Raw genomic sequence first — 22,442 nt, forward strand, 5'->3', positions numbered from 1 at the left:
CTGGGATTTCAGAGACTTCAGTGCTGGGTGGTTCAAGACTAAGCCCTCGGATAACTCTGGGAGTAGTGGACGGGCATCTCAAGCAGGGATGCACCTGACCATGCGGAGCAGGAAGTAGCTGCTAAAAGGATGGAGTAGACTGGGATCGGCTTTCTGTGGCAATCATGGACTGTCGGTGGGAGAGAGAGCAAAGGAGTGCAACCCAGCAGTACTCATTTATTCAGAACTTTCCTGAACTGATGTGGGAAGACTGCAGGAGTCAAGATAGGCAGGTGAGGCCTGGGGCTTCCAGCATCTACATACCACAATGTCTTTCACAGGGGCATTGGTCAGTTCATTATGGGAAAGGACATTAAATACACTAAGGAACCAGAAACTAAGAGGCAGCTCATATTTCCCTAAGCAATCCTGTAACATACTGCTGATGTGATTCGTGTAGGGGTAAAAGAATGGATGCAGTTAACAGAAAGGTGGGAACACACCCAGCAGCTCCCGAGTAGTGTGCTACATATACAATGTATTATATAATGGATCCTGTATGTATACAATGTATTATATAATATATCCTGTATGTATACAATGTATTATATAATATATCCTGTATGTATACAATGTATTATATAATGGATCCTGTATGTATACAATGTATTATATAATATATCCTGTATGTATACAATGTATTATATAATGGATCCTCTATGTATACAATGTCTTATATAATATATCCTGTATGTATACAATGTATTATATAATATACCCTGTATGTATACAATGTATTATATAATGGATCCTGTATGTATACAATGTAATATATAATGGATCCTGTATGTATACCTCCGTGAGGTTCCATAAATGCGTACTGTCAGTGGGAAGTTGAACATCCAGTTGGAAGCTCCTGATTGGTCACTGGCTTTCCCTGGATGACATTCCTAGTTCTTCCTCACACAGATATTGATCAGGAATTGGTATGAAATGGACAACTCACCATGTTTTGCTCTGTTCCGGAGGTCACCTGCGGGTCTCATCAGACCGATGAGTGTAAAGACATCAATGGTGACACCAAGAGCCCCTTCTTCTCCATATGTGTCTATCAGGATGTCCTTGGTGGAGATACAGTCTGCATTTTCTAGCTTTCCTCGGGGGATGGGAAGTTTATCCCCATTGGAGAAATCAGACAGTTTGTTTCTAAATCTCTTAAAGTCACTTCCTTTCAGATCCTCCAGAGAATATATGATAAGATCCCCGGGGGTTTGTGGGACCTTTCCCAGGACACCAGGAGCCGACCCTGCAGAGAGAACAATCAGCAACCATAAACATCCACCCTGATTGGAGAATTCTGAAACATGACAGCAGATACAGTGCCTTTAAAAAAGTATTCATACCCCTTAAAATTTTCCACATTTTGTCATGTCACATCCAAAAACGTAAATGTATTTTATTGGGATTTTATGTGATAGACCAACACAAATTGGCACATAATTGTGAAGTGGAAGGAAAATGGTAAATTGTTTTCAAATAAATATGTGAAAAGTGTGGGGGGGCATTTGTATTATGCCGAGTCAATACTTTGTATAACCACTTTTCGCTGCAATTACAGCTGCCAATCTTGCCACAAATTTTCAATGGGATTTAGGTCTGGACTGTGACTGGGCCATTCTAACACATGAATATGCTTTGATCTAAACCATTCCATTGTAGCTCTGACTGGATGTTTCGGGTCGTTGTCCTGCTAGAAGGTGAACCTCCGCCCCAGTCTCAAGTCTTTTGCAGACTCTAACAGGTTTTCTTCTAAGATTGTCCTGTATTTGTCTCCATCCATCTTCCCATCAACTCTGACCAGCTTCCCTGTCCCTGCTGAAGAAAAGCATCACCACCACATGATGTTGCCACCACCATGTTTCACGGTGGGGATGGTGTGTTCAGGGTGATGTGCAGTGTTAGTTTTCCCCACACAAAGCGTTTTACTTTTAGGCCAAAAAGTTCAATTTTGGTCTCATCTGACCAGAACACCTTCTTCCACATGTGGATCTCTGCAGCTCCTCCAGAGTTACCGTGGGCCTCTTGGCTCTTCTCTGATGAATGCTCTCCTTGCCCAGCTGGTCAGTTTAGGTGGACGGTAGGTTTGCAGTTGTGCCATACTCTTTCCATTTTCCAATGATGGATTGAACAGAGCTCGGTGAGATGTTCAAAGCTTGGCAGATTTTTTTATAACCTAACTCTGCTTTATACTTCACCACAACGTTATCCCTGACCTGTCTGGTGTGTTCCTTGGCCTTCATGATGCTGTTTGTTCACTAAGGTTCTCTAACAAACCTCTGAGGACTTCACAGAACAGCTGCATTTATACTGAGATTAAATTACACACAGGTGGACTCTATTTACTAATTAGGTGACTTCTGAAGGTGATTGTTTTTTAGATTTTAGTTGAGGGTATCAGAGTAAATTGGGCTGAATAAAAATGCCCCCCCACACTATTCACATATTTATTTGTAAAACATTTTGAAAACCATTTATCATTTTCCTTTAACTTCACAATTAATGTCCACTTTGTGTTGGTCTATCACATAAAATCCCAATAAAATACATGTTTTTGGTTGTAACATGACAAAATGTGGAAAACTTCAAGGGGTATGAATACTTTTTCAAGGCACTGCAAATCTGTACTGGCAGCTGGCAATGCTATAAAGAGCATAAAGAAGGGAAGGGAAATGAAATGATCCCCCAATATGTCTATATGTACATTATCCTATGGAGGGATTGGTTTCACTGTGGTGATCTCACATGATTGCCTCCATAGTGGTAAGGTACCTCTCGGATGAATATTGGGTGCTATTTATTAAAAAATAATTAAAAACTATTAGGGGGGCTATTTATTAAAATAATCACCTTCATGAATAATTCACATAATGTGTGTAATATGTTTATTTCCTATAATGTCATATATTACTTGTTGAGGTATTTCAAGAAAATACTGTATTATGGCCACTAGATGGAGCTGATGATCATAGAAAGTAAACCTGTTAGACAAATTACGGGGATTATCAGTGATGGTTGTAGAAATGACACAAGCTCATAATATTTTTTTTCATATATAGACCTCCTAATGTATATGTAGGGATTTTAAACATCATGTTTATTGATTATTTAATTGTTAACTGAAATAATCTATAAATCCTTTATAAAATCTTCCCCCCTGAATAATGATGTGTCTGATCAGTGTGAACTAAGAACTCTGATTACCCCCAAATCTCCCAGCAGTATGTGTCATGTGACACGGGGATGTTTTCTCCTTAGGATTATAGACAAAGGATTCCCCCGACCACTACACAAATAGCCATAAAATTTGGGGTCCTCCAGTCATTATGGATCACTGGACCATCTCAGAAGATCATTTCCATCAATGATAAATAAAATCTGAAGACACGGGAATGTGATGGTGGAATTGATGAAAGTTCCTGAATTCTTCTAATGGGTGGAATGACCAGATGTGTACAGGAAATGTCCAGACTATGGAGACATAAGATGTCCTATCATCTAATTCCAATCTCTGGAGATGTGAGATGGAGGAAAACATTGGAAAGGATTGTCAGGATCAGCAGTCATACCTTGTGAGGAGGAGGATGAGGAGGAAGAGGTCGCCATGACTTTAGGAGATGACCCGAGATGACATCACCTGGAAGGAGCACAAACAATAATAAACTCAATTGTAATGCAATGAACAGGAATTTGCTTCCTCATGTGAATAACGATTGGCTGTCTAGTTCATTCATCTGATTGGTATATCGGGGGTCACAAAGGAATTTCACCCTGTTTAGGGCAACAATTTTTACAGGCTCATATATTTAGGTATCACCTCCACAAATCTGTTCCATTCATAGCCAATACTGATACTAATCAGCACCAAAGTATCAGCCAGTAAGATGTCTATAGAGAGGTCAGGTGATAAAAAGGAGAAGACCCCAAAATGGAAGTGATGTGTGATCAGCAGAGACCTCCATTCACTAATAAGATGCTTCCAAGTGGATTCTTCAGGAAGGTCGGTATTTATTGATCATAAAAAGGTTAAACACCATTAATGAATTTTGTGTCTCTTTAGTGGTCACTTTGTCAGGGAAAGGTGTACAGTACACTTCAATGGGTGGGATCTGTGTGTGTCCTTCAGCCCAGACTATACTGTACAGTATACTGAAATGTAAGGTTTTTAATATAGTTACAATTATTTATGACCTATTAATATTCCTGGCCAGGGCCGAAACTAGGGGGACAGGGGGGAGGCTGCCCTGGGCGTGGCATTGAGAGGGGTGCTGCAGCTGGCACTGATCCTCCTGCAACAGCTGAAAGGCCGCTTCTCCTCCTTTACCTCCCGCTAGCATTCAGCTGCTGCAGGAGGAAAATACAGGGATCAGTACATACCAATTAGGGATGAGCTTCGAGTTCGAGTCGAACTCATGTTCTACTCGAACATTGGCTGTTCGCAAGTTCGCCGAACAGCGAACAATTTGGGGTGTTCGCGGCAAATTCGAATGCCGCGGAACACCCTTTAAAAGTCTATGGGAGAAATCAAAAGTGCTAATTTTAAAGACTTATATGCAAGTTATTGTCATAAAAAGTGTTTGGGGACCCGGGTCCTGCCCCAGGGGACATGGATCAATGCAAAAAAAAGTTTTAAAAACGGACGTTTTTTCAGGAGCAGTGATTTTATTAATGCTTAAAGTCAAACAATAAAAGTGTAATATCCCTTTAAATTTCGTACCTGGGGGGTGTCTATAGTATGCCTGTAAAGGGGCGCATGTTTCCTGTGTTTAGAACAGTCTGACAGCAAAATGACATTTGGAAGGAAAAAACTCATTTAAAACTACCCGCGGCTATTGCATTGCCGACAATACACATAGAAGTTCATTGATAAAAACGGCATGGGAATTCCCCACAGGGGAACCCCGAACCAAAATAAAAAAAAAAAAAATGATGTGGGGGTCCCCCTAAATTCCATACAAGGCCCTTCAGGTCTGGTATGGATATTAAGGGGAACCCCAGCCAAAATTTAAAAAAAAAATTGACGTGGGGTTCCCCCTAAATTCCATACCAGACCCTTCAGGTCTGGTATGGATTTTAAGGGGAACCCCGCGCCAAAAAAAAAAAAAAAAACGGCGTGGGGTCCCCCTAAAAATCCATACCAGACCCTTATCCGAGCACGCAACCTGGCAGGCCGCAGGAAAAGAGGGGGGGATGAGAGTGCGGCCCCCCCCCCCTCCTGAACCGTACCAGGCCACATGCCCTCAACATTGGGAGGGTGCTTTGGGGTAGCCCCCAAAACACCTTGTCCCCATGTTGATGAGGACAAGGGCCTCATCCTCACAACCGTGGCCGGTGGTTGTGGGGGTCTGCGGGCGGGGGGCTTATCGGAATCTGGAAGCCCCCTTTAACAAGGGGACCCCCAGATCCCGGCCCCCCCCCTGTGTGAAATGGTAAGGGGGTACTTACCCCTACCATTTCACTAAAAAACTGTCAAAAATGTTAAAAATGACAAGAGACAGTTTTTGACAATTCCTTTATTTAAATGCTTCTTCTTTCTTCCTTCATCTTCTTCTTCTTCTGGTTCTTCTGGCTCTTCTGGTTCTTCCTCTGGCGTTCTCGTCCAGCATCTTCTCCGCGGCGTCTTCTATCTTCTTCTCCTCGGGCCGCTCCGCACCCATGGCATGAGGGGAGGCTCCCGCTCTTCTCTTCATCTTCTTCTCTTCTTCATCTTCTTCTTCATCTTCTTCTTCATCTCTTCTTCCTTCTTCTCTTCTTCATGTCTTCTGCGGGCCGCTCCGCAGCCATGCTGGCATGGTGGGAGGCTCCCGCTGTGTGACGGCGTCTCTTCGTCTGACGGTTCTTAAATAACGGGGGGCGGGGCCACCCGGTGACCCCGTCCCCCTCTGACGCACGGTGACATGACGGGACTTCCCTGTGACGTCACGGGGAATGCCACAGGGAAGTCCCGTCATGTCACCGTGCGTCAGAGGGGGGCGGGGTCACCGGGTGGCCCCGCCCCCCCGTTATTTAAGAACCGTCAGACGAAGAGACGCCGTCACACAGCGGGAGCCTCCCACCATGCCAGCATGGCTGCGGAGCGGCCCGCAGAAGACATGAAGAAGAGAAGAAGGAAGAAGAGATGAAGAAGAAGATGAAGAAGAAGAGAAGAAGATGAAGAGAAGAGCGGGAGCCTCCCCTCATGCCATGGGTGCGGAGCGGCCCGAGGAGAAGAAGATAGAAGACGCCGCGGAGAAGATGCTGGACGAGAACGCCGGAGGAAGAACCAGAAGAGCCAGAAGAACCAGAAGAAGAAGAAGATGAAGGAAGAAAGAAGAAGCATTTAAATAAAGGAATTGTCAAAAACTGTCTCTTGTCATTTTTAACATTTTTGACAGTTTTTTAGTGAAATGGTAGGGGTAAGTACCCCCTTACCATTTCACACAGGGGGGGGGCCGGGATCTGGGGGTCCCCTTGTTAAAGGGGGCTTCCAGATTCCGATAAGCCCCCTGCCCGCAGACCCCCACAACCACCGGCCACGGTTGTGAGGATGAGGCCCTTGTCCTCATCAACATGGGGACAAGGTGTTTTGGGGGGCTACCCCAAAGCACCCTCCCAATGTTGAGGGCATGTGGCCTGGTACGGTTCAGGAGGGGGGGGGGCCGCACTCTCGTCCCCCCCTCTTTTCCTGCGGCCTGCCAGGTTGCGTGCTCGGATAAGGGTCTGGTATGGATTTTTAGGGGGACCCCACGCCGTTTTTTTTTTTTTTTTTGGCGCGGGGTTCCCCTTAAAATCCATACCAGACCTGAAGGGTCTGGTATGGAATTTAGGGGGAACCCCACGTCAATTTTTTTTTTTAATTTTGGCTGGGGTTCCCCTTAATATCCATACTAGACCTGAAGGGCCTTGTATGGAATTTAGGGGGACCCCCACATCATTTTTTTTTTTTTTTATTTTGGTTCGGGGTTCCCCTTTGGGGAATTCCCATGCCGTTTTTATCAATGAACTTCTATGTGTATTGTCGGCAATGCAATAGCCGCGGTAGTTTTAAATGTGTTTTTTCCTTCAAAATGTCATTTTGCTGTTAGACTGTTCTAAACACAGGAAACATGCGCCCCTTTACAGGCATACTATAGACACCCCCCAGGTATGAAATTTAAAGGGATATTGCACTTTTATTGTTTGACTTTAAGCATTATTAAAATCACTGCTCCTGAAAAAACGGCCGTTTTTAAAACTTTTTTTTGCATTGATTCATGTCCCCTGGGGCAGGACCCGGGTCCCCAAACACTTTTATTGACAATAACTTGCATATTAGCCTTTAAAATTAGCACTTTTGATTATTCATGTTCGTGTCCCATAGACTTTAACGGTGTTCGCGTGTTCGAACAAATTTTTTTCCTGTTCGCATGTTCTGGTGCGAACCGAACAGGGGGGTGTTCGGCTCATCCCTAATACCAATCAAAGCTGACCCAGCTGCCACTCCGGTTCCTGCCCCTTCTTCAGATCATGCCCCCCTCCGCTCCTCTGTCCCCCTTCTCTGGTACCCCTGCAGTGCTCACCTCTTCTTCCTGGCTAGTCATGTAGTGCAGGCTGAATAAAAACGTGATCCTGAGCACAGAGAAGCTCATCATACGATCAGGAAGACAGCCACATAAAGTTATAACATACAAAAAAAGGTGGGGGGGGGGGTGGAGCAAAGAAATGCCCCTGGAAAGCAATAAGGAGGGTCAATAACGGTATACCTTTTGAAAAAAATAGAAAATAAATTTATTGTAATCTCAAAGTAGTGGGTAAAAATTGTCCAGCAGGGTGGACAATAACATGAATTGTAGAGTATTTCCCCAAATAACCCCTAATATAAAAAACACCCACACAGTATTGAGAACGTTGTCACATATAACACACCGGTACCGGAAGCTTCATGCATACATACCCAGACCAATGGACCTAAATGGAGCTGCTATGAATGGAAAGATTTAGCCAGGAAGCTGATCATAATTAATCTGTAAGCATATGGCTTTTCTAAAACAGAATTGATATTGCTGCAAATGTTCATTGATTTAGAATACAAAAGAACAATGGGGCTTGGACTTTTTAGTGACAACCAAACGATTATACAAAAATATAATTTTTTTATAAACACATAAAATTTCATTACATGATGTCTAAAAAATCCACATTAACCCCCGGGAGTTAACATACAAGCATTTAGATGGTGGACTGATAATGGTCTTTACCGGATTGGCCACTTCCTTACCCCATCGAGACCCCTATCATTTTTGTACTGTAAGACCAAACTAGAAAAGCCGGATTCCGAAAAATTTAGATTCACCCAATTGTCTCACTTTCTACAAACCATCAGGTGTAAATACTCCAAATCTCCACTTTTAACTCCCTATGAACATTGGTGCTTCAACACGCAGGACCAGAAAGGGGGCATTTCTCTAATTTATACGGAACTCATGACTAAGTCGGACATACCAGCTTACGCCAAGACCTGGGAGGAGGACACAGGCCGAACCTAGACACTTTCAGAATGGTCTAGTTCCTGGACACGCTCTTATAAAGGTATTTACAATATCTCTCTCATAGAGGCTAGCATTAAGGTTATTTCAAGATGGTACTATGTCCCTTCCAAACTGGCATTGATCTATCCGGGTACTTCTCCTCTTTGCTTTAGAGGGTGTTCGCTGGAGGGATCAATGATTCACGTATGGTGGACCTGCCCGCGCATTAAAACATTTTGGCAGAAAATCTTTAGAACTATCAGCAAACTTACTTCACACCTTGGTGGCCCCCAACATACACATAGCTCTGCTTAATCAGCCTATTCCTGGAATACCTAAAAATGCACGGACACTATCTTATTTTATCCTTCTAGGAGCTAAGAGTACCATAGCTAAATGTTGGAAAAAACCCACTGTCTCATACAAGAGCTGTATCAGGAAGATTTCTTGGATTATGTCTCAGGAGCAGTTGGTAGCAAAAATTAATGACAAGGTGGAAAGATTTAGGTTCATATGGGAACCTTGGGTCTCATCCCAAAACATCTCTCTCATCCCGGGATTGACAGCCAGAAATAATATTAACTCTTCTCATTTCTCATTTCTCACGTTTTCCTTCCTTCTCTTCTGGGACTTCCTTGTCCCTTCCATTTCGGAAGCATTTTGGGAATAGTATCCCTCCTCTAGAGGAGGATTGTTCACATACTTTATTATCTCCCCCAGGATTGCCGGGAGGCCCCCGCTCCTCCTTAAACATCAGTTCTCCACTATCCTTAAAGTTGAATAGTGCCATGGTGAGAGGTATGGCTTTAACCTACTATCTTCTCCCCAGGGATGGCTCTTGGGGATTTGGAAATGGATTGGGGGAGTCCCAGCACTTTCCTTCAGGAAGATCCCATTGGGGAAGGTTGTGCGGGACTCCAAGTACGGTCCATACTTTAGAGTTTGGAGGAAGCCATGGGCTCCCTGGCGGTCCGGGATTTGATAGAGACCCACTCGGATAACAAACAAAAAGCTCATTCCTTTGAAGTTGTTTTAACGGTTGCATCTTTTTTTTGTTTTATCTTAGCACCTAATACCAGAGACTCTTATTGATTTAGTGGATAGTACTGTCATCGATACACTATTCATGACTGTTTCTGTGCTTATATTCTGTACTATGTAAGAAAATCAATAAAAATATTTAAAAAAAAAAATCCACATTAATATATCAACACATATTGCAAAATACCGCTAAAGTACAAAACCATGATACATCTACAAGGAGACTAGGAGATGAATAGAAGTCATAATGTAAAAGAATCGAGGTGTATGGTTTGGTTACAAGAAAGCGGATACTCTCTACATGTTTCACGCTCTCAGCGCTTCTTCAGGAGCGTTTTTAATGACTATCAAGAAATGGAAAAGAAAGACATATATAAATATATTGTACAATACAGAAAAAACAAACAAAAATAATATACATTTTAGTGAGATAACCCACCTATACCCCTAGTGGCCAGACCCAAGATTCTGTACAGAGAGCGGACAGAGAGAGTTATGTCTCAAAATGAATAATGATTAAAGTACTTGGCCCATTTATTAATTAATTACTATTTTTGTTATGCTCCATTCTAGGTATTTGCACCCTGCTTGTCCTTTTCTGTGTTAAGACTACGATCCAATTTATCCCCCTACTCAGCGGCTTTATATATCTCCATTCGGTTCTCATTTTTGTTTTTAATTGCATATTTACTTTTTATTCCACATAAATTAGTAAGTATAAATTTTGTTTCCAGTGTCTAATTGATGCTCTATTACATATTACGATATTGGTTGGTACTAGCAACGGCATTAGTTGTATCTGTTTATTTAGGATTCCTTTTCTCAAGGATCTTGTAGCTGTATTTATATTTACCTTGCCTTGCTTGTGTCTCTAGACCAGGGGTCCTCAAACTTTTTAGACAGGGGGCCAGTTCACGGTCCCTCAGACTGTTGGGGGGCCGCACTATAGTTTAAAAAAAATATGAACTAATTCCTAAATTCCTATGCACACATCGTTTTTGTAGTGCAAAAGAATAAAAGAATGAATAATAAATAATAATATAAATAGGGGATGGACAGGGGGACAGTGGGGTGGACAGGGGGACAGAGGGATGGACAGGGGGGACAGGGGGACAGAGGGATGGACAGGGGGACAGAGGGATGGACAGGGGGACAGAGGGGTGGACAGAGGGACAGGGCGGGGACAGTGGGGTGGACAGGGGGACAGAGGGATGGACAGGGGGACGGTGGGATGGACAGGGGGACAGTGGGGTGGACAGTGGGGTGGACAGTGGGGTGGACAGTGGGGTGGACAGTGGGGTGGACAGGGGGACAGAGGGATGGACAGGGGGACAGAGGGATGGACAGGGGGACAGAGGGATGGACAGGGGGACAGAGGGATGGACAGGGGGATGGACAGGGGGACAGTGGGATGGACAGGGGGACAGTGGGGTGGACAGTGGGGTGGACAGGGGGACAGAGGGGGGACAGTGGGACAGTGGGGTGGACAGGGGGACAGAGGGGGGAAAGAGGGGGGACAGTGGGGGTGGACAGGGGGACAGTGGGGTGGACAGCGGGACAGAGGGGTGGACAGGGGGACAGAGGGGTGGACAGGGGGACAGAGGGGTGGACAGGGGGACAGTGGGGGGGGACAGGAGGACAGAGGGGTGGACAGGGGGACAGAGGGGTGGACAGGGGGACAGAGGGGGGGACAGAGGGGTGGACAGGGGGACAGAGGGGTGGACAGGGGGACAGAGGGGTGGACAGGGGGACAGAGGGGTGGACAGGGGGACAGTGGGGTGGACAGGGGGACAGAGGGGTGGACAGGGGGACAGAGGGGTGGACAGGGGGACAGTGGGGTGAACAGGGGGGACAGAGGGATAGACAGGGGGACAGAGGGATGGACAGGGGGACAGAGGGATGGACAGTGGGGGTGGACAGGGGGACAGAGGGATGGACAGGGGGACAGTGGGATGGACAGGGGGACAGTGGGGTGGACAGTGGGGTGGACAGGGGGACAGAGGGGGGACAGTGGGACAGTGGGGTGGACAGGGGGACAGAGGGGGGAAAGAGGGGGGACAGTGGGGTGGACAGGGGGACAGTGGGATGGACAGGGGGGACAGTGGGATGGACAGGGGGACAGAGGGGTGGACAGGGGGACAATGGGATGGACAGTGGGGTGGACAGGGGGACAGTGGGGTGGACAGGGGGACAGTGGGATGGACAGGGGGACAGTGGGGGGGGACAGTAGGGTGGACAGCAGGACAGAGGGGTGGACAGGGGGGACAGAGGGGTGGGACAGGGGGGACAGAGGGGTGGACAGGGGGACAGTGGGGGGGACAGGAGGACAGTGGGGTGGACAGGGGGACAGTGGGGTGGACAGTGGGGTGGACAGGGGGACAGAGGGGGGGGACAGTGGGACAGTGGGGTGGACAGGGGGACAGAGGGGGGGAAAGAGGGGTACAGTGGGGTGGACAGGGGGACAATGGGGTGGACAGCAGGACAGAGGGGTGGACAGGGGGACAGTGGGGGGGACAGGAGGACAGAGGGGTGGACAGGGGGACAAAGGGGGGGACAGAGGGACAGTGGGATGGACAGGGGGACAGTGGGGTGGACAGGGGGACAGTGGGGTGGACAGGGGGACAGTGGGGTGGACAGCAGGACAGAGGGGTGGACAGGGGGACAGAGGAGTGGACAGGGGGACAGAGGGGTGGACAGGGGGGACAGTGGGGGGGACAGGAGGACAGAGGGGTGGACAGGGGGACAGAGGGGTGGACAGGGGGACAGAGGGGGGGACAGATGGGTGGACAGGGGGACAGAGGGGTGGACAGGGGGACAGAGGGGTGGACAGGGGGACAGTGGGGTGGACAGGGGGACAGAGGGGTGGACAGAGGGGGGACAGGGGGACAGTGGGGGTGGACAGGGGGACAGTGGGGTGGACAGGGGGACAGAGGGGTGGACAGGGGGACAGTGGGGTGGACAGGGGGACAGAGGGGTGGACAGGGGGACAGTGGGGTGGACAGGGGGACAGTGGGGTGGACAAGGGGACAGAGGGGTGGACAGGGGGACAGTGGGGTGAACAGGGGGACAGAGGGGTGGACAGGGGGACAGAGGGGTGGACAGGGGGACAGTGGGGTGGACAGGGGGACAGTGGGGTGGACAGGGGGACAGGATGACAGAGGGGTGGACAGGGGGACAGTGGGGTGGACAGGGGGACAGGATGACAGAGGGATGGACAGGGGAACAGGATGACAGAGGGATGGACAGGGGGACAGGATGACAGAGGGATGGACAGGGGGACAGGATGACAGAGGGATGGACAGGGGGACAGGATGACAGAGGGATGGACAGGGGGACAGGATGACAGAGGGATGGACAGGGGGACAGGATGACAGAGGGATGGACAGGGGAACAGGATGACAGAGGGATGGACAGGGGGACAGGATGACAGAGGGATGGACAGGGGGACAGTGGGGTCCTCACCTGTTCGTAGGCTGTTGCTTGAAGCCTCCGCTCTCTCTGTCACTCTTCGCGCCTCCTGTCTCCGTGCGGGACTGTGCTGGGAACTACACTTCCCAGCATGCAGCGCGGCACATGGAGCCCTCCATTACTGGTGTGGGGGAGGCGGCTTGAGCAGAGCGGAGCGGATATGCTCCCTGCCGAAGCCGAGCCGACCTGGCCCCGGCCCGAGCCTGGATTGTGGGGAATCCGGCCCTGGGTGGATTGGGCCGGATAAATGTCCTCGGCGGGCCGCATGTGGCCCGCGGGCCGTAGTTTGAGGACCCCTGCTCTAGACGCATTGTCAATACCATTTATATTTTCTGCCTTTAGGGGGCTCTTGCCTCCTTTCTTTATGTATTTATGCATTTGCTTTGTCATGTTATTATGTTATATACATCCCCATAGTATTCTGGTTTGTCTCTCTCTGTCCGTATTACAGAATCTTGGGTCTGGCCACTAGGGATATAGGCGGGTTATCTCAGTAAAATGTATATTATTTTTGTTTGTTTTTTCTGTATTGTACAATAAATTTATATATGTATTTATTTTCCATTCTTTTCAGTCCAAGCAGTGCAGGCTTATCCGGGTCGGGCCAGGGGAGGAGATGTTAGTGCGGGAATACCACGCACATTAGCTGATATGCATTAGTACAGCACAATGCTTATCCCGCGCAGCCCATGTTGATGAATTTCGTGCACTCGATCGTGCACTTCTTCAGAACAAACAACACTAGTCTACATTCTCATTTTAAAGGAATAAGTGTCCAATCAGCATCATTATGTCAGATTTCAATTGAAGGCCATCTTGTGGTGACAAAGTATATTACATGTATTAAAAAGACATAATAAAACGTGGTAGAACATGGGACATGAATAGATGGGTGTTACAGCAGAATTTATTCCTATATTGCTGAGTATTCACCCTATAAATAGGTCTCAGTGAAACTAAATAAGTACGGAATTTGTTTAATCAAATATTTATTTAAGTTTGACAAATCTATTCAAATAAAGATTTTTTAATGATCAAATTGGTAGAATTGATTGATTCGATAAATGAGATAAACGTTCATTTAGGGAGGGTAACAACTGCCTTTGTTATTATCATTTTTTTTACTAGTAATGGCGGTGATCAGGGATTTTTAGCGGGGCTGCAACATTGCGGCGGACAGATCGGACACCTAACTGACATTTTTGACACTTTTTTTGTGAACCAGTGACATTATTACAGTGACGAGTGCTAAAAATATGCACTGTTATTGTACTAATGACACTGACAGGGAAGGGGTTAGCACTAGGGGGTGATCAAGGGGTTAAATGTGTTCCCTGGGTGTGTGTGTGTTCCAACTGTATGGGGGATGGGCTGCCTGGGAAAATACACAGATTTGTCTTCCTGCATATCAGAAAGACAGGATCTGTGTGATCTCCCTTGTCAGTTCTGTCACACCGAGTCTGCCCCACCCACTGATTTGCTCCCCCGCTGGCCAGTGGGAGCGCTCGCGTGCCCACAATACCTGTTCCCGTGACCGACATACAATGATGGCGATTCGCGGGAACAAGCTGACCTGCCTCAGTAAAATTATGCCAGCTGGTCAGCAAGTGGTTAAAATATCTAGTATTTATGTTTATCATCCATGTTCATTAATTAATGTGGATTACAATCGCACAGTACAGTGATTCCTGATCATCCCCGTGTATCGAATTGTCCCTCTAGTGCCCAGCACCACTAACTGATCTCATATTTGTGAGCCAAATGAAAGGGATTTATAGTTACTCAGAAAGGCAATGGCCCCACATGTATATATACCTGGACTACATATCCCAGGGATCTTTGCTACCCTCTGTTTGATTACTGGGAAGAGCTATAAAAGAGGCCAGATACCCGCCCCACGCTCTCTTCCTCTTCGGCCTCATGCATAACGGACCTCCACATGCAGGGAGGGTGAGATCGCGGCCTACCAAGGCGGGGTGAAACATCCCAACCTGGATGAGAAGGGCCTAGCACTGCTTGCTGTTCATCAGACATCCATCCTGCACCACCTCGGTCATCTGACAACCCATGCTTCGAGCTTCGCATCGAGAGATCGTCATCGCAGATCCACTGCAAGGAGCTGCTCAGAAGACATTGAATCAGCCTGGTTGTTGATGAGAGGGCAATTGCCCACCTTTGCAAATATTTCATTGTTATTTCACTTAAACACCCTGTAAAGACAGCTTTACCTTGGAAATACTTTACTGCACCTATGTTTGAACACTGTACATAGACATCTTTAGCTTCATCCACTCCAAGGAATACCATTGTCTTGTAACTGCACCTTATTGGATATAGTTAATGAGCTCCGACTGCCGGCGAAGACCATCAGGCCTGCAACGTGAACATTGCTGTCATTACTGCTTAAAGGGCCCTCATACTATTCTTTTTAAGCCTGATCTCTCATTACGATTAAAGGTTATATAGGCCGCCCTGGGTTCCAGCTTTAGAAGTTTGCCAGCATTAATGTCTAACTCTTGCCTATCCTTTCAGGTCATATTCAAGTAATATTCCATTGTACATATGTGTATATAATCTACTGTTATCTCCAAATTACCTCAACTTGTATTATAGAGGAATTCTGGATCTATTACCTCCTCTGTGAAACAATATTCTCTGTGAGTTATTCCAGTAAATGCTAATAGAAAATAAACGCACTGAGTTGTTTGACTTATTACTTTAAGGTGGTGCAAAGATGTCTGAACCCAGAGTGTCAGGTGGGTTGGAATGTTCACAAGGTCATGGCGGTGCAGATGAGCAGGTAAATACAAGCAGTCCCCAAGGGGGTCGTGCTACATATAGTTATAGATACTTATAGATAGTATGAATGTTACAAAAAATGGCCACTGCTCCCACCTATAACTGGTCATTACAGCAAGGAGCACTGGAAGGGCAACGCATGTCAAATAAAACCAAAGAATTTCCAAGCTCAACTTACTGACTTTTCTTCACTGTTTAGATTCTATTTTTCCCTTTTTCTCTTACCCTTCCTCTTTTCTTTTTTCCCCCCTCTTTTTTCTTCTTTATGTTGAAGAAAAGGGGGAAGGGAGATGAAGGTTTTTTTTGTCTTTCTCTCTTTCTCCACCTTTTATAATTGGCAACTATTGGCATTTATAAAGATATACTCTCTTACTCTCATATGTACTTTTAAGCTTTTGAGGTTACAAATTCAGTATCTATTAATAAAGATATATAACAAGTATCTCCTAATAATTGTCGTTTTCTGGTTGTGATACATTCAGAGCCGCCACACTGGAAGTTTTTTCCAGTTTAGTATTTTCTTTGTTCAGTGGTCCTCTGAATCACTAATGTTTCCCTTTTTATTCTTTCCTTTTTTTCCTTCCTTTCCCCCCATTGGCGGGGGTGTACTTGTTGTATCCATTTTTTTTAAATTTAACTGATATCTGAGGTTATTATGGGTACCCTGAATGTTCAGGGCTTTAATAATCCAAAGAAGAGGTCCCACATTTTGTATAATATACATCAGCAGGAAATACATGTTCTTTTTTACAATAAACTCATTTTAAGGAGTCCTCTTCCCCCAAATATCCACGTGTTATTATACACTAAACATTGGTTTACAAGGAATTACCTGATAGTAAAACCAAAGGGGTCATTATAGGACTTCATGTCTCTGTACTCTCCACTGTGATAGAAATCATTTCTGATTCTAGGGCCGCTATCTTTTTCTTAAATGTACGCTTTATAATCAACTTTTTACACTTGTACATATCTACCTTCCCAATACAGGTCAAACATCTTCTTTTCTCTTCATTTTAACTAAATCAGAACAATTTGCCTCGGGATGCATAATATTAGGTGGAGAGTTTAATTATATATTTGATCCCCTTTGGGACTCCTCCTCTGGGAAAAGTAGAGCACCCTTTCCAGATCTCCATTCTATTATCCATAGGCTTCAGATAGATATTTGGCGTATGCCGAATCCAACCATCAAGGACTATACTTATAAATCAGCAGCACATTCTTCCTATAGTTGGATTGATTATAATTTTGCATCTCATCACACCTTGAGCCGGTCTCCTACAGCAACCATTGGTTCTCATATATGGTCGGATCATTTCCCAGTCACCACCTCATTTTGCCTTCAAATACTAATAATCGGACTGCTCTCTGGCCCCTGAATGAGATGCTCTTAGGAGACTCGTTAGTACTAGGGATGAGCCGAACACCCCCCTGTTCGGTTCGCACCAGAACATGCGAACAGGAAAAAAGTTCGTTCGAACACGTGAACACCGTTAAAGTCTATGGGACACGAACATGAATAATCAAAAGTGCTAATTTTAAAGGCTTATAGGCAAGTTATTGTCATAAAAAGTGTTTGGGGACCTGGGTCCTGCCCCAGGGGACATGGATCGATGCAAAAAAAAGTTTTAAAAACGACAGTTTTTTCAAGAGCAGTGATTTTAATAATGCTTACAGTCAAACAATAAAAGTGTAATATCCCTTTAAATTTCATAGCTGGGGGGTGTCTATAGTATGCCTGTAAAGGGGCGCATGTTTCCCGTGTTTAGAACAGTCTGACAGCAAAATGGCATTTCGAAGGAAAAAACCCATTTAAAACTACTCGCGGCTATTGCATTGCCGACAATACACATAGAAGTTCATTGATAAAAACGGCATGGGAATTCCCCACAGGGGAACCCCGAACCAAAATTTAAAAAAAAAATGACTTGGGAGTCCCCCTAAATTCCATACCAGGCCCGTCAGGTCTGATATGGATTTGAAGGGGAACCCACGGCCAAAATAAAAAAAAAAAACGGCGTGGGGTCCCCCCAAAAATCCATACCAGACCCTTATCCGAGCACGCAACCTGGCAGGCCGCAGGAAAAGAGGGGGGACGAGAGTGTGGCCCCCCCTCCTGAACCATACCAGGCCACATGCCCTCAACATTGGGAGGGTGCTTTGGGGTAGCCCCCCAAAACACCTTGTCTCCATGTTGATGAGGACAAGGGCCTCATCCCCACAACCCTGGCCGGTGGTTGTGGGGATCTGCGGGCGGGGGGCTTATCGGAATCTGGAAGCCCCCTTTAACAAGGGGACCCCCAGATTCCGCCCCCCCCTGTGTGAAATGGTAAGGGGGTACTTACCCCTACCATTTCACTAAAAAACTGTCAAAAATGTTAAAAATGACAAGAGACAGTTTTTGACAATTCCAAAACATATAGAACTCAGTAGACTACTTGATCAATCATACACTATATTTTCTAAAGTATTGAGATGCCTGCCTTTACACACACAAACTTTAATGACATCCCAGTCTTAGTCTGTAGGGTTGAATATTGAGTTGGCCCACCCTTTGCAGCTATAACAGCTTCAACTCTTCTGGGAAGGCTGTCCACAAGGTTTAGGAGTGTGTCTATGGGAATGTTTGACCATTCTTCCAGAAGCACATTTGTGAGGTCAGGCACTGATGTTGAATGAGAAGGTCTGGCTCACAGTCGGTGCTCTAATTCATCCCAAAGGTGTTCAATCATGTTGCAGGCCAGTCAAGTTCCTCCACCCCAAATGCACTCATCCATGTCTTTATGGACCTTGCTTTGGGCACTATTCCAAATCATTTGGTGGAAGGAGGATTATGGTGTGGGATTGTTTTTCAGGGTTTGGGCTTGGCCCCTTAACTCTTAAGGTGTCAGCATACCAAGACATTTTGGACAATTTTGTGTGGCAACAGTTTGGGGATGTCCCCTGTGATGGAACTATCCAGCAGTCTGCTTTGGTGCTTCCACCAATATACCGCTTCCTCCAGTCTGGACATCTGGATATCAGGAACCAGATATTTTAGCTGACCATACAAGACTAGCCCACAAATAGCTTGTATGAGAATTGGCACACTTTATTGAACAGAAATACAGGCTTTTTATACACTTGAAAAATAGGTCAGTCACCACATGAACAACAACCCAAATATTTACCCAAAACATCACACAAGGGTTTAGATAATGAAGTAGAGCTGACTCATGGCTAATCCAATCACAGACTATCCTCCAAGAGTTAGTCAAATTAACCACCAGACAGACACAATAGGTGAAGGGAAATTAACACCTAGACAATGCTTTGATTAACCACCTCAATACAGTGCATTTTCGCCCCCTTCCTGCCCAAGCCATTTTTCAGCTTTCAGCACTGTCACATTTTGAATGACAATTGCGTGGACATACAACACTGTACCCAAATTAAATTGTTATAATTTTTTCCCCACAAATAGAGCTTTCTTTTGGTGGTATTTGATCGCTTCTGCGGTTTTTATTTTTTGCGCTATAAACAAAAGAAGAGTGACAAGTTTAAAAAAAAACACAATAATTTTTACCTTTTGCGATAATAAATATCCAATTCTTTTTTCTTTAAAACAAATTTTATCTCAGTTTAGGCCGATATGTATTCTTGTACATATTTTTGGTAAAAAAAAAAATCGCAATAAGCGTATATAGATTAGTTTGCGCAAAAGTTATAGCGTCTACAAAATAGGGGATAGATTTATACCATTTTTATTTTTTTTATTTTTTTACTAGTAATGGCGGCGATCTGCGATTTTTATTGTGACTGCGATATTGCGGCGGACACATCGGATACTTTTGACACATATTTGGGACCATTCACATTTATACAGCGATCCGTGCTATAAAAATGCATTGATTACTGTATAAATGTGCCAGGCAGAGAAGGGGTTAACACTAGGTGGTGATCGAGGGGTTAACTGTGTTTGCTAGGGAGTGTTTCTAACTGTAGGGGGTGGGGACTCACTAGGGGAGGAGACCGATCGGTGTTCCTCTGTACTGGGAACATACCATTGGTCTCCTCTCCTCTGACAGGACCGTGGATCTGTGTGTTTACACACACAGATCCATGGTCCTGCTGTGTTACCGGTAATCACGGGTGCCCGGCGGACATCGCGGCCGCCGGGCACGGGCACCGGGTGCCCAGTGACACGGCGGGTGCGCGCGATCGCCGTCGGCAGTGCGCATGTGCCCCCTGGTGGGCTGGGAAAGCGAGGCCATCATATGATGCCTGCCCACCAAGAGAGCTGCACCGCCTGGCCGTCAATTGATGGCCGGCGGTCAGCAAGCAGTTAATCAGGATCTCCCTGTAGCAGACTGTACAGCTCCTACATTGAAGCCCATGGAACAGAGGCCAATGTGACCAGGTATTTCAATTAACATGTATAGTTCAGAATCAAACAAACCAGAAATTGTCTTCAGGGCAAATCCAAGAAAACAGTTTCTGAAAAATGAAAACAGAAAGAGAAATATAGAAATAACAAGTGACAGGGTGTGGGCAGAAAAGGTCCCTGCAGTCAGTATCTGTGACAGTGCCTCCCCCGTTCCATATTTTGGCAGACCCAGCTAGATCCACCACAGGTCAGCTTGGGGCTTTGTCTTATAGTTCCGTTTGCCAGGAAAGCCCATCAGCGTTCCCATGAGTGGAGACTGTGAGCTAGGCTTTCTCGTCCAACATCAGTGCCTGACCTCACAAATGTGCTTCTGGAATAATGGTCAAACATTCCCATAGACACCCTCCTAAACCTTGTGGACAGCCTTTCCAGAAGAGTTGAAGCTGTTATAGCTGCAAAGGGTGGGCCAACTCAATATTGAACCCTACGGACTAAGACTGGAATGCCATTAAAGTTTATGTGTGTGTAAAGGCAGGCATCCCAATACTTTTGACAATATAGTGTATATGCAACATAAAGAATCAGCTCATTGTCACTTGCATAAATTTGGCAATAAGAATGGTCGGCTCTTAGTTCAATCGATTAGGGTTCCCGCATGTATATATGTATATATCTAAGATATCATGCTCATCTCAGGGCTTGCTATATTCCTCTAAAGCCATAGCCAAAGCTTTTCAGTAATTTTTCTCCTCCTTATATAACATTTCAGCCACGTCATTGGATACTCATGATTATTCACCTACTACTTCATTATTACACTATATTCAGTCGCCTGCTATCCCAACTTTATCAGTTGATGCTGCTGAGGAACTCTCAAAGCCATTCAAGTCCTCTGACATTGTCTCTGCAATAAATCTTTTCCTGTGAGGGAGAAGTCCAGGTCCGGGTGGCTTTACCACACATTTCTATTCTCATTTTTCAGACTGTCTGTCTCCAGTTATGGAAGAAGTGTTCAATTCCATCTCACAGACGTTTTCCAGGGCACTCTCAAGACGTTCATCTAACTGTTATTCCAAAAGCCAACAAAGATCCGGCACTAAGCTGTAGCTACAGACCCATTTATTTCATTCATCTGGATTAACTACTTTATGATCATCCTATTGTAGCTTTACTGCTACAGGATGGCCACTGTGCGCAGGATCATGTATATATATATACGTGATTCTGCACTTCCGGGTCACCGCTCGTATAATTGCTGTGGGAACCATCACTGTGGGACTCAATGTCTTCCGACACCCACAGATTACGCGATTACTAGTAGTTGCATACAGGCTTCTTATATACCTTCCCTGATTCATTTAGATCAGGGTGGGTTTGTCCCTGGTAGAGAGGCCAGGGACAACACCACATTCACTCTCATTGATTATGTTAGTAAAAAAAGTTTACCTTCTCGCAATTGATGTGGAGAAGGCTTTTGACTGCGTCTTGTGGGATTTTATCTCAGCCTCCCTTACACAGATTGGTAGACCATCGGATTGTTAAATAAAATATTGGCTCTCTATGAAACCCTCATCTGCTAGAGTTAGGATCAATGGTATCCTCTCCGATTCCATTCATATACATAATGGCACTTGCCAAGGGTGCCCACTCTCCCCCTTACTTATAGGGCTTCCAATAGAGCGATGTGAGATTAAGCTGAGTTTATCTGCAGATTATCTATTATTATATATATCAAACCCCTCAGTGACATTTTCAGCACTCATACATGAATGTACACACTTTGGACATCATAGTAATATTAAGGTAAACGTACATAAGACCGAGGTCTTCAATGTCTCTATATTAGATTCTACCATTATCAGTTTACGTAAATCCTTTCCTTTTATATGGAAACCAAAAGTCATCAAGTATTTAGGAATACAAATTCCATCTAGACGATCTTCATGACCTAAACTATAAACCTCTTTTATCATTTGTAAACTTAAGGAATGGTGAACTCTGAAACATTCCTGGTTCAGGCGGATGGAATTATTTAAAAAAAAATATTTTACCACAAATTCTTTACAGTCCCCACAGACCTTTTTTAGTTCATTAAAATCTTTATTTTTGTGATATACATGGGCTGACTCCCCAGCCAGGATCAGATACAATATCATCACTAGGCTTAAATCTTTGGGAGGGGAAAGCTTACCCCATTTGGGTTACTATCACAAGGCAATACACCAATATTTTGGATTGGTTTT

General features: G+C 45.3%; 2 protein-coding genes across 3 annotated transcripts in view; one reads left to right on the forward strand and one right to left on the reverse strand.

Moving 5' to 3' along the window:
• Positions 1-22,442, forward strand: part of LOC141133875 (NACHT, LRR and PYD domains-containing protein 12-like) — a 981,044-nt gene that overhangs the window by 557,658 nt on the left and 400,944 nt on the right. The window lies entirely within an intron of this gene.
• LOC141133876 (NACHT, LRR and PYD domains-containing protein 3-like) overlaps positions 1-22,442 on the reverse strand; it is a 169,760-nt gene that overhangs the window by 146,510 nt on the left and 808 nt on the right. For both annotated transcript variants that reach the window (XR_012243130.1, XM_073623468.1), the window contains exons 2-3: positions 3,606-3,673; positions 986-1,285 (exon numbers count right to left, since the gene is read on the reverse strand). Coding sequence is in view for 1 of the 2 variants with exons in the window: in XM_073623468.1 (XP_073479569.1) it covers positions 986-1,285; positions 3,606-3,642 (337 nt within the window). In the remaining variant the exon portion in view is untranslated. The remainder of the gene's footprint in view (positions 1-985; positions 1,286-3,605; positions 3,674-22,442) is intronic.

The sequence above is a fragment of the Aquarana catesbeiana genome, linkage group LG03 (genome assembly GCF_042186555.1).
Source record: "Aquarana catesbeiana isolate 2022-GZ linkage group LG03, ASM4218655v1, whole genome shotgun sequence".
NCBI classification, from domain to species: Eukaryota; Metazoa; Chordata; class Amphibia; order Anura; family Ranidae; genus Aquarana; species Aquarana catesbeiana.